Consider the following 13,371-nt stretch of genomic DNA (forward strand, 5'->3'; position numbering starts at 1 on the left):
ATTTCAGTATAACCATAGCTCCCAATCCCAGTCTCCTTGCTAAGCGCAAGAACTAAGGGACTAGCATATGCTCAGTGCTTTAGAGACCATGGGCATTTATACACACACTTTTTTTCCAGAGACATAGTAGAGATTCACCACTTCATAGCAGATTTGATTAATCAAGTCTGCTCCACATATGAGCTGAGGCGAACTGCACTTCACTGCATGCTGTTGTATAAGCAGCAAAATGCGCATCGGCATGCAGAAAATGGCAGCGGTGAGCTTTTGAACTAAAGCATCTCGGAGGTGTTTTCATTCAAAAGTGCACTGCCACCATTTTCTCAGTGCTGACATGCATTTTGCTGCTTATACAACTGCATGCATTTCAGCGCCAGGCGCTTTTCAAAGCGCCCAACACTGCAACACATGCATGTGTAAAAATGTCCTTAATTGCTAAATTCTATGAAGCCTCTACTTGGCATGTAGAAATGGAGATTTTTCCAGAGACTTGTAGCTCAGCCAAATTTGGGTCCATTTTCAAAGAAAGAACAAAAAGCGTCCCTAACACAAAGACTATGCATCTTTGCCTTTCCAGACCTGTTTATTTAATCAAAATCAGCCAAGTTAAGGAGGGGAGAAAAGAATATAAGTATATATAGGTTAGAGAAGCAATCATATAGATATCAGTGACCAAAAACATTTGGCTCTTGTGAACTTGCACATCGCAAATAAAATTCAGCCCAATGACTGCAAACTTGCAAGTGATTGACCAGTGCTCCCTTCATGTATAATCTTACTTAGTTAATCTATAAAGGTGCATTTCTACCCTGCCTTGTGACTGATTTCAGACTAACTTGGCTAACTACCTCTTGCATTCTACATCTACCCACAAATGACAAACAGGCTGAAATACCCATTAAATCAGATCTGTGGATCTTAACAGATAGGAGAAAGGTACTGGCAAAAGCAGATAGCTATGTACAAGGCAGGATCTTATTGTTTAAATAGCTTATACCACTTGCATCCCCCAAAGTGCTCCATAATTCAGGTGATAGAGGGCTTCTGTCTTTTCAAAAGACAAGCTAGCTGGATGCCTCCACAACTGACTGACTTCTTAGATATTGCCAAAAAAAACAGTGGCTTTTGGGTAGTGTTTTTAATGATCTTTTTTACTCTGATTAAGCACTGTCCAAAAAGTATCATGCAAACACAACAGTTAAGAGACTGAAGACAGATAAAATGGAAATCTTCACCACAACATATTGTAAAAGGCCAAAAAGAAAAACTTCACAGGACTTCTTTAAAACAAGTTACAAATTAATATAATTAATATAATATAATTATATTAATAAAATTAAATACAGAGCAGTATCAATAGTTTCACAATATATACTAATATTTTTCAGAGGCTAAAGGAACTGCATTTGAGGTACAATTCAAATTCTGAGAGCTATTAGGATATCATCTACATTAAGAATTGTCTTATACTTAATACCAACTCTAGCATATTGACATAGTATGCATTACCTAATAAAGGCACTATTACTTACCGGGTCCAAATGTAAAACTTCGTAAGGGTTGTATTCTTGATATTCTCTGTCCGTTTTGGAAACTTTATATGCAAGAAACAGAAATAATGCCCATCCAGCCAAGAGGATTATTTTCCTGTTTGGAAAAAATATGAAGGATAAAATAAAAGTGCACAAAATCCTCTTTACTTTTATTGTAGCATTCTAAATAATTTGTGACCCAAAGCGAGAACATAAACTTAAGAATGCCATCAGTATCAGCCAATCCAGTAGAACAATTTCAGAATGAACACTTGCAATTATAAAATGGCTGTGAACACTAATGTGTCATCTGGCTTACAGGGACCTGGTCTACATTATAAATCTGCCAGCAAAACTCAAGTTCCAAGAGGAAAATTATGTGGATCCACACATGCACACACAGTTGCTCTAGAACAGCAGAACCCCTTCTTTCCACCAGCACAGCAACAGTCACTCTGCAAGCAACAGAAGGCTTCTGCTGCCATTGATACATTACCATAAAGTAACGGAGAAATATCTGTGCTTTCTGCTGACTGCCAGGCCATACCAGGTGAGTCATCCCAGAGCATAGTGAAATTCCTGCCAGTATAGTCTTCATAGCAGGGTAATCACACTTTCCACTTAAAACTGGGCTGTCCCAACAAAATCCTGTCCTAAGCATCCAGGCAGTTTCTTCAAATGAATATTTTCACCCCATTTTCAGGACTCCCTGTACAGGTGTCTACATGCTCTCCCCCACCCCATATTCAGGTGAGACGGGAACTCAAAAAGACCTGAGCATGCTAGAAAGCAGAAGGGGAGGGGAAAGATCTGGCCTGTTTTGAGATTCACGAAATATGGTCACGCTACAGGAGAGGCTTGTGATGTAGACAAACCTTAAGCTTTCTCTGTTGATGTTTAAATGAAGGCAAACTACTGACCAAACCACTTTCCCCTCCTTCATAAAAAATAAAATCACACCAATTAACAAGTGAGAAAACTTCTCTACATTTTTAATTTCCAACGAGTACTTTTCACTCAACCTTGGATGTACATGCTACTTAATAAAGCCACAAACAAAAAGAAATAAAACAAAGTGTATTCAGGAAAAGGCAATACAGGAAAGATTATAGGAGAGGATTAAAACAAAAGAACTGAAATAAATAACATCATATTTAATTGAAAGACAGCAGTAACACTGTTAACCTGTGAGAAGGGAATGACAGCACTTTAATTGTTGATAGGATCCAAATCAAATTACTGATTAATGTTAGGTCACCTAGGTTAATTTAACAGATAATTAAAAAGCTGCAACCACAACCACCTCTCTCTGAACTTCAAGCCCTAATAGACACTAATTCACTAATAACTTTTCATTTTTCAATTGTAACGTGTAAACTTATTTTTTGGAGAGGTGCACCAGTACATAAGTCTGATATCAGATTGGCACTTATATAAAGAACATTTACTATATCAGAAATTGGCCATATCAGGTCGATAAATGGCCCATGCATGCGCGCAGCCGCAGCACAGTACAGGTGGCAGGGAGCACAGCCCAGCAGCTTCGACAGCTGCCTCCAGCTGATAAGTCTGGTGTGCTGGAAAGAAAGGGAAGGGTGGAGGTGGGGCAAATCAAGGCCCCTGCAGTGAGGGAGGCGTGAGGCTGGGGCAAGCACTGCCCAGCCAGGGCAGGCAGGCAGGCATGGGAAGCAGCCGCAGTTTGTCCGGGGGGCACAAGCGGGAAGGGAAGTGGCTCCCGCCACTGTGCGCCACTTGGCCAGGAGCTGCTGGTCCAGCAGCTTGTCCAGCATTTGGCCTGCTTGCCCAGCGGCTCTGGTCACTTGCCCAGGAGGGCATACAGGGAGGTGTGTGCCCCCGGGTCTGCATGGGGTGAGCTGGGGCCGGAGCTGCGCCAAGCTCTTCCTGGCAGGGTGGGGCTGCGGCCACAAATTCACCGTAGCCCCTTCCCAGCACAGCCCTAGCCTGCTGTAAAGAGCTTCGCACAGTCTTGGCCCCAGCCCACCCCACGCAGACCTGGGGGTACATGCCTCCCCCATATCCTCCCAGACAAGCGGAGGAAGCAGCAGCAGGAGCCGCAGGGCGAGCACCAAACCAGCGGCTCCTGGCCAAGCGACAGGAGCCGCTCTCCCCATCCCTGCGCCCCCTGGATGAGCTACGGGTGCTTCCCACACCTGGCCCCCCAGCTGGGCAGCGCTTGCCCCAGCCACTGCCTCAGCCCCACACCTCCCTCACAGCAGGGGCCTTGATCTGCTCCCCTACACCTCCTCCCTTCACCCTTCCACCACACCAGACTTATCAGCTGGAGGCAGCTCTCTACCCTGCCAGACTGGGTATCAAAAAATCAGATTGGTATCAGCTGATATGCCTCCTTAAAAAAATCGGCTATCAGTATCAGCTGCTAAAATCTATATAAGCGCACCCCTAATTTTTAGGGCATGACAGCCATTTCTGTAGCGCAACTAATTCCATCTGTTTTCATTAACAGTTCAAGTTTCTATAACAAAATTACAAACTTAACAAGTGAGAAAGGTAACCCACAGGAAATTCACTTACTTTATTGTAGGAATTATATTTTGTTGTGGTTTTAATAATCGCAAACGATACCACAAGCATCTTCCATATACTTTTCTTATATTTTTCAATCGATTTTGCTCTGTTAAAAAGAAGGGGGAAAAAACAGTAGTTAAAACTTCATCAAAGTTTATTCCAAACCAAAATGATTCTTATGGTAATATAATAGTGGGGTGTGTAGTACAAGTCCAATCTGGGACCTTAAAAGAGTTTCATAACAAAAGTAAAAGCTGCTTTATATTTTCAGCTGTTTCTAACCATTAAAATTTATAGGTAGGCCACTTTAGTGTGGATGGTTCTGCATCACCTGAACATGAACCAATGTTTCAAGATGCACAAAAAAGATAAGTAATGCTGATAGAAAATGAAAACAGGAGATACAGCTTGTCTATTGAATGCCCTGTAAACCTTGTATTTGCTTTTTTAAAGCCATGGCGCACACAGTCTTCCCTTTTCATATCAGCCATATCAGGCATGCCACAAAATAAGCCTTGCGTCCCTCCGCAAGTGCCACTCCAACCCCCTTTCCCTGCCTGAGCTGCTGTGCTGCTCTGCTTTTTGCCTCCTGCCCTATCTGCCATTTTGCTACCTCCCTCCTCCCCAAACTGCCACACACACAGGCTGCCCATGCCACAGGCTGGTCACTCCTGAGCTACAGCATGGGGACAAAAAGAAAAAAACAGCACAGGGAAACTAGTTTTAAAATAAAACTGGAGAGGGACAATTGGTAATATATGCAAGTAAAACATCAGAAAAATTAGCTGCCTTCAAACACAGTTACCTTCATCCTCCGAGACTCACTTTGTGAGCGTTATATTAAACAATCTAAATATGAGACAACATGCATCAATAAGCATTACATTTCTAGTGGGAGAAATGCTGCTCTGTTAGGAACTGGGGGAGTTCACAATGTTTCTCCTGAAAGAAACATGCCAGATCTGGGAGAAAAAAAACCCCTCCTCTTTCAACAAGATCTTCCTGTGCAAGACTTTTTTGTGCAGGAACAAATGTTTGTATGCTTCCCCACTGCTTGACTCCTTCAAGAGACCAGGAGGAGTAGAGCAGCAGGGAAAGGCTCCCTGTGCCTTCCCAAAACTGAGGTCACCCTATTCTGAGGAATGCACAGGGAACTGCAATAGGTCAAGTCCTCCCAGGACCAGAAAGAGACAGTGCAAGTCATCATTCTGAGCTTTCCTAAACATACAAAATGCCTATAACATTAACATTTTATATTATAAAACAGGCTTCAACCTGGTTTCATTTTAAAGCTACAAACAAAAACCAAAACGAAAATCTGCATCTTGAGAAAGGAATAAGGTTTCTCATAAAATCTGTAGTCTATTTCCAAGACACAGAGGTTACAGTAACTTCCTTATTCACAAAAATAAGAACATGTCTGTTCATAGATTACTAGGGAATTAAGTGGATAAGAAATTCCGCATGCCTAAAGTCAGTTCGTCTTTGCTGACGAACGCTGAGTGACTGGTTTTGTTGAGCTGGGGTTTCTTCCTAATTCACTATTTTCCTAGAGGTTTTCTATTGGATTTCCCCACAAACTGGCAATGAAAGGAAGTTCAGTTTCTCTAAGAGATCTTATTTCTGGACTTTTCATACTTTTGCACATCACACATTAAGGACTCCAGTAAGCAATTCTTAAAATATTTAATGTTTTTCTATCAAATCAAGATTTTTTGCAAGCTAATGCTTACTAACAACGGCCTCGTATCTGAATAGTCTGAAGACCATTAACAGACATGCTTCAAGGCAAAGCAAATTAAACTGTAAATCATTACATTCTAAAAGTAACTTCAAGAAACCTTGTTTTCAGACAAGAAGCCACCTGGAAAGGCACAGATCACTCCAACCTTTGACCCATCTTTTGGATACAGGGAAGAGGTCCACTAGTGAGAAAAGCTGCACACCTGTCTCCTTTGCCATCACCGTTCCTACTCTGTAGAGACATCTAAAAAACAACACCTGAATGCTTAGTTACAATATAGAGAAAACAAGCCCTGCCCCACCTGCTCACTACATGTCAACCCTGGAAGTGAGATGGAAAGGACACCTTGAAGAACACCCCTTGCACCACACAAGGCATGTTAAAAGCAGCAGCCTGGAGCACCCTTATGGCCTTAGTTCTGGGGTGGACGCAGATGGAGCAAGAGCTTATTTCTTCAGAAGTGAAACTGAGTACTGCAGGACAGGCAGGTGGGGCCAGGACTGTGGGGCAGTGACAGCACACAGATGGATACAGGGAAAAGGTCCACTAGTGAGAAGAGCTGCACCAACAGACCACCTACACCTGTCTCCTTTGCCATCACCGCTCCTACTCTGATCTATTTAGGGCATTAGAAAAATTTCCAGAAATTTTTCCAATTCAAAATGTTCTGGAAAACCCACATCTCTGGTCCTGACCCCATGCTGTCACTGTCCTGCAATCCCAGCCCCAGCCCTGGCCCCTGCACCCACCTATCCCCCTCTTGGATGCCGCTCCCCACCTAGATGCAGGTACATCCCATCCCATCCTATCCACCCAGCTGAGCGCAACCTGCTTGCAGGGATCCTGGGTTGATCTCCATGGAGACCCCACCTACCCATTCTGTCTGAAACTTAAGAGATGTTTCATACATCCATCTACCTTTACAAAATTTTACCATAATTGTCTAATGATCAAAGACCCACTTGAAGTAGCCATTAAAATCTTCAACTGTAACAATACTAAATCACTGTCTTATGGAGGATACCTTACATTGCCTTTTTGGGATCTAGAATTTGCAAAACTTGTCTCTCAGGAGGGTGTAAAGGGGTCTCTCCTTGGGAATACCATATTCCCCTGACAGTATTTTACAGCAGAATCAAAGCACTACATGCTGGTAGAATCAAAGCACTACATGCAGACCACAGGCTACCCATCCAACTCAAAAAACCCAGGTTTTGGCAGAGCAAAGATCAGCACTCATTGCATACTACAGCCCCAAGCATTCCCACACACTTTTTCAAAACATGCAAAACTGGAGCTGCTTTGTTCTACATTGTGCAAGAAGGTGGCTAGCAGAACGTAAAGTATTCAGCTGAATGCTTGGAAGGCTTCTCATCTACTCTGGTAAGTGAAGCTGTAATTAAGGAACAGAAGGGTAGAGCCTTGATACCTCAGGAATTCCAGACTTGAGGAGAGAACAAAATTAAGCTGGAGTCACTGTTATACAAAAATAAAATTAAGCAGATTAAAAACTGGTTGGGACAGACTGAACCACGAATATGTTCTTCCACTGAGGCAAAAATACCAATGGACTCAATGAAAGGCCAGGCTTAGTCCTGGATTTTCCAGCATGTATATATGATAGCTTCCAAATTCTATAAATCAGGGGATATTTTCAGCAGTGACAAATGACGAGTGAAACAGGGTGACACAATGGCTATTACCTAGATACCAATAATTTGGGCAGGTTGCCTGAACTGGCATCAGAGCTGTAGTCTCAGTATAAGCTTCAACCTGGCAGCAATCTGTCCTTCCTTGTTTCAACTACTTGGCAAGAACATAAATTAACCAATTGTCATTAAGATCAGTAATATCCTTTTACTTTGGGGGCTAGTCACTAAACAAACAAACATCTATTACTTTCACAAAATTAACTAGAGATCATTTGAAGTGGTTTAATCAACTTGATTATTAGATTAAATTGTTCATTTAATATTAACTCACTTAATTCTACTTCATTTCTTAAGTTTAGGGATCCACCCTATTCGCAATTTTGCATTTGTTCACAGAAACTGCAAAAAAAAAAAAGTGGTTTCCACGCCCCCCATGAAAACGGTGATACCTGCAACTTTGGCATAAAATTGTCGGGGGGGGGAAAAAATACTAAGAAATAAAATTCTGGCTCCCTAGTGAGAGCCACTGGTTCTCAGGGCCACTGTGACCCAGCCTCACAGCTAGTTTGGGGGGGGGGAGAGAGAAAGGTTGCCCCGCATGAAGGGGAGCAGCAAAGATAGTGGCCACTGCCCGCCTGCCCCTCACCACTGACTGGCTAAGAGGGCTCCCTTTGCGCAGCCCCACACCTCTCCACCAATTAGTGACAAGGGACGGGGCCACACAATGGGCAATCCTCTTGGCCAATCAACAACTAGGGGCAGAGCTGTCGGGGCCTCTTGGCCTGTAAACAGCAAGGGGGGAGGGGGGGGGGGCACAAAAATGGTGCTGCATGCCACGACCAGCCTGAGATTTTTCTTTCACCTCAGTATGATTTAGGTAGATCCTTTACTTTTTTTGCTTACTCAGTTTAGTTTAAGTAAACACAGAAAACCTTAACTCTGTGTTAATGTTTTAGGCAATTAATATGACAAGTTAATTTCATGCAGCGTATCTAACACAGGAAATTCAGTGGCAAGGACACTGTACAAAGCAGACAGGACACTTCTCAGACAAAAGGCTTTTTTTTTTTTTTTTTTAACTGGTATTCAATAACCTTGTGAACATGATCTCTTTTATATTTCCCCCTTTAAAAAAACCTCTCAGAGTTGCCATATATTCTCAAAGAAGATGAAACTCTCTCCTTTTCATGCCTATAGTACACACCGGGGTGTCTGAGCCCTGGGCTAGATCTCAGGGGTTCTTCCCCAGCTGGATCTGCAGAACTGGCAGAGCAGCAGCTACAGTGCAGCTGGGGGCTGTCACTTAGCCCTCACTCGCCCTTCTGCCATGGACAGCCATATTCAGCAGGGCCCACAGGCCCCAAATTCTACCCCAAGCCACACCCCTCCTCAGCCATGTCCCCAACTTCAGGTAGCACAGCAGGCCAGATCCAGACTGCACCCTGGTATACACTATAAAGTAGGGGCAGGCAAAATATGACCCACAGGCTGGATCCGGCTTGCCAGGCTATTTCATTTGGCCCCCGGGTGGGTGCCTACCAATTCACTGTATCCGGCCCAGCCCTGGGTCTGCCCCTGCTATGCTCACGAGGCTAAGCCCCACTCACCACTGCAGGGGCAGCACATTGTACGTGCCCACTCTCACCCGTGGGACAGCACTGACCACAGCCCTGCAGGTAGGGAAGCAGCAGCAGCAGGAGGGGAAAGTGGTGGCAGGGGAGAATGGTGCTGGTGGGTGGAACGAGAAGGGGGCAGTGGGCAGGCAGGGTAACGGCAGAGGAAGGGTGGCAGTGGCAATGGGAGTGGTGGTGGTGGTGATGCTGGGTGGGAGGATGGGGCCTGTGCCATGCTCTGGGTCCAGAGTCAGGGAGGCACCCAGGGCAGAGTGGCAGGAGTGTGGAGGTTCCATCGCATGGGGCTTACATGCAGTTTCTGGGTTCTCTGCCCAAGCTGTCTGCCTCCTAGGGGAGCCCCCCACAATGCAGCCGGCAGCCTGGCCCCGTTCACTGCTATGCGCAGGTCATGGGGAACGGTGGAAAGCTCCGTGCTATGGAGCCAGGCCAGCTCCGCCCCTCCCGCTGCCACCCCAACTCAGCCCCAAGCTGTACTGCTGGCTTCATTGCACAGGGCTCCCCCAACAGCATGGAGTTTGACTATGTGAGCCCTGTGCAATGGAGCCAGTGGCCCATCCATGTGCAGTCCTGGGGCTCACTGGGACCGTGTGGTGCCACGAGGTGCCACCTGCTGCTGCCGTTGACAGCAAGGGCTATGTGCAATGTGGTGTGTATTTGTAGGGGGGGCCCTCATACACACACCCCAGCATACACACACACACCACCCATGTACATCCCCAGCCACCCTCCCCCTCCACACACCCAGCCCCTCACACACCCACACCCCCTGCACATCACCACAAACACCTTCACCACAAGCCTCCCATACCCACCCACAGCCCCATCTACACACACCCTCCGACACCTCAAATTAATACATACCCCCACACCTTCCTCTATACCTTACATACAAACACACCCACAACCCCACAAACGCCATACCCACACACCCCCACAAACCCTACAACATATCCCCACAGTCCCCCCATAAACCCCATACCCACGTGCCCATACCCCTCCAAAAAATACAGGAGTAAGACTTCATTTAGAGCAATTATGCAATCACCTCTATATACATGACTCAAACACAAATCAGGACAAAATATTTTTTGAAATAAAATTAAAATATGTTAGTATAGATGTTTGATTTTTAGTATACAATTTGGTGTTTTTCCAGTTCCAAGATGTCAAATCCCCTCCCAAAAGGAGTACTTTCAGGGGCAAGGGGAGGGACTTCCAGTAGCAAAGGCCAGGGAGTGGGACTCCTGGTCCCAAAATGGTGACCTGGGGCTATGCTCGCAGCCCTCAACTACTCACCAGAACTCATTAAACAGCCCTTCAGCCAAAATAATTGCTCACTCCTGCATTAAAATGCCCAGTTCATTTTCATGACATATACCAACACCCACTGTTGAAATGTCTCACTCTTCTCCCACTCCATATTTAATACAGGTATTCCATGTAATCCAGTACAGAAAGAAATCCATGATTTAATTCATGTTTATGCTATACTGAGGATTCAGCAATTACATGCTGCTTTTCAACATGTTCAATACCTGAACTGCTGTAAGGTGCAAGAAACAACTCGCACAGCGTAGATAGACATGAATGGAGAAAAGGGAATTCACAATCAAGGCATCTGGGCTATGACTCAGATTACTAACAGAGTCCGTGCAACTTTCTCATCCACATTCATCATTTCACAGCTGCAGAAAGCATGTAAGGAATGGTTCACAATTGTCTGAAAAAAGTGGAAGCTTACACGAAAATGCCTGTTCTGAAAAGACAATAGCTGCTTTTGACACCATTGAAACAATTATCTACACACACACAGTTTCAAAGGTAACCAGCACTGAGAAAAAGACAGCTGGATAAGAAGACACACTTTTAATATGTAAAGGCCATCCTCCTCACCCCTCTGTACATCCTAGTATTGTAAGAACAACTGCACAAAAGGTTCAAGGGTTCTTGTGAACATGCACAAAAATATACTTAACAGCAGAATCCTGAAATAGTTCCAAAGACACTTAAGCATCGGGTGTTTAAACTACTACACTGGAGGACCTGGTTGACACTTCTGAGCCTCACCATCTCTAAAGGTGAAGACCTTTCTTCACTCTCAACAGTAACAGAACTAGGCAGATGCCTCTGCAAATTACCTTTCCCTGCAACACTCCTTGTCCACCTGCAATTCTAACACATAGAAACAGAAGGGACCACCCAGATCACTAGGAATATCCCCTGCTAACAAAAGACAACCATAGCATACAATCTATTTCATAAATTGATCAAGGTCCACCTTAGAAGGAGGTTTTCTTGCCTCCACAACTTCTTTTGGTAGGCTAATCCGGAACCTCACTCTGATGGCTGGAAACAACCTTTTACTTTCGAGCCCAAGTTTATTCATGACCAATTGATGCCAAGTTGTTCTTGTCCTGATATTACCCTTTCATTTAAACAGATGTTTTCCATCTTGGATCTTGCTCTTCCTTCCTGCCTGCCCCCCAACCCACAAAGTATTTCTAGGAAGCAACCAGATTCCTTGTCAGTTAAGTTCTAGAATGCATCTAAAAATCCTGGGGGCATTCTTCGTACCCGTTTCAGTTCAAATTAGTCTTTCTTGACCAAAAATTGTAAGGAGTGACCTAGAAAACACTACCCAAGACAAAGCAGAGGAGAACGTTATATGACGGATGCCCATCTGCAATGATAAGGAAGAGACAGTCTTAGATAAAGGGGTCTTGAAAACAAAAGCAGAATCAGAGTACTGGGTGAAAGAGCTCATTAAAATACTAAAAATCACGTCCCTAGGTGGGGAAAAAGTATGCTAATGAAACATACATGTATGTAAATGAGATACATAGCTAAAACACAGGTATAGAGACATGCTCAGTAAAGAACTTCTTGCATCACTCCTTACAACCAATCAGCAAACAAATATGCTGGTGAGAACTTGAAAACTCCTGTATAAAAGATGCTTAGTGGTAGTGATCTGGTGTGCTTGTTACGTGAAATTAATCCGCTTGCACCTTTTATTGCTAGCAATAAACCTTCTTTGTACTTTCACCCCTGGTATCTTTATTGGCCTCTGCATACCAGGCACGATCCCAGACTTGAGCTGGGGCTCAACAAGATGACTAAAACTGTACACAGAATTTCAAGTGACATGCCACTGGTGCCTTGCACAACAGTACTGATATCTCCCTCTCTCTACTAGCAATACCTCACCTGATATAGCACCCAATATATCAGCTCCAAGCTTTTGGCAAAAGTTCTGGCCAGTCCAGGACCCACAAACCAGCCACATGCAGCACCCATGCCAGCCAGAGTGGGCACTGGATCCAGCATGTGGAAAACATCCCGGACTGGCCCCACAGATGCAGCACACATCGTGCGAGTCTACTCAAGACCCAGGCCCAGCACCAGGGGCCAGATAACGTGGCTGCCCAGGCTGTAACCAGCCCCTACATCAGATCTTTGATACTCCGATGTAAACACCTTTTTTGCTGCAGGCATCTGTAGCACAAAATTGGTGTTCAAGTCACTGGTACAAAGCACACTGAGATCAAACCCACAGAAAGAACAATCTCATGTATTATCCTGAGTGCTTGGCAACTAATCTGTGCAAATAAATTAGGACAATACATCTAAGTTATGAACTGCCTTTTGGAAGCAGCATAAGACTATTCAATGTTACAGCATGCGTCTTGCCTCCTTTGGTGAGTACAAGAAGACCTGGTTCTCCATTGTGGGAACAATGTGCCTTCCAGCCCGTTTTATAACTGGGTGGAGGTACTTGTAGCTGATTTGTTAGAGAGACTGAAAAGCTATACTTGGGTGAAGAGCAAGCTCAGGAACAGTCAATTAAGTGACTATGCCAGTACAGATTTAGTTAGTCTTTGTAGCTCAAGTTCTAAGACTCACTGAATGCTCCTGGGTAAACCTGCTGTAAGTCTGAGACTGAAGGAAAATAAAATAAAATTAAAAAAAAAAAAATCAATCACTGTTTCTTCTCCATCTCCACAGGAGCCTGGGAATACAGTCAGGAAGCAATCTCTGTTCACACCCACTCAGGGTGTGCCACTGCCTGGAAGTTAGGTAGTGTAGCAAGCTTAAAGCAGCCCTGAGCATATGCCAAGAAGCACATCCAAAACAGAAAACCCAAGAGCAGCTCCAAGTACATGCTCAGAACCACTCTAGAGTCAAATACGCTGCCTAATTTTTTCTCTTTGATACATATTGAGCACAAGTTAAAGGGCAGGTCTTACTTTTTAGTGGCACAA

General features: G+C 44.4%; 1 protein-coding gene across 1 annotated transcript in view; it reads right to left on the reverse strand.

Annotated features, from left to right (window-relative positions):
- Positions 1–13,371, reverse strand: part of SEC63 (SEC63 homolog, protein translocation regulator) — a 103,265-nt gene that overhangs the window by 71,773 nt on the left and 18,121 nt on the right. Inside the window, exons 2-3 of the mRNA XM_006258510.4 lie at positions 4,086–4,185; positions 1,533–1,647 (exon numbers count right to left, since the gene is read on the reverse strand). Of these exons, the coding sequence (XP_006258572.1) occupies positions 1,533–1,647; positions 4,086–4,185 (215 nt within the window). The remainder of the gene's footprint in view (positions 1–1,532; positions 1,648–4,085; positions 4,186–13,371) is intronic.

The sequence above is a fragment of the Alligator mississippiensis genome, chromosome 1, assembly GCF_030867095.1.
Source record: "Alligator mississippiensis isolate rAllMis1 chromosome 1, rAllMis1, whole genome shotgun sequence".
NCBI lineage: Eukaryota > Metazoa > Chordata > Crocodylia > Alligatoridae > Alligator > Alligator mississippiensis.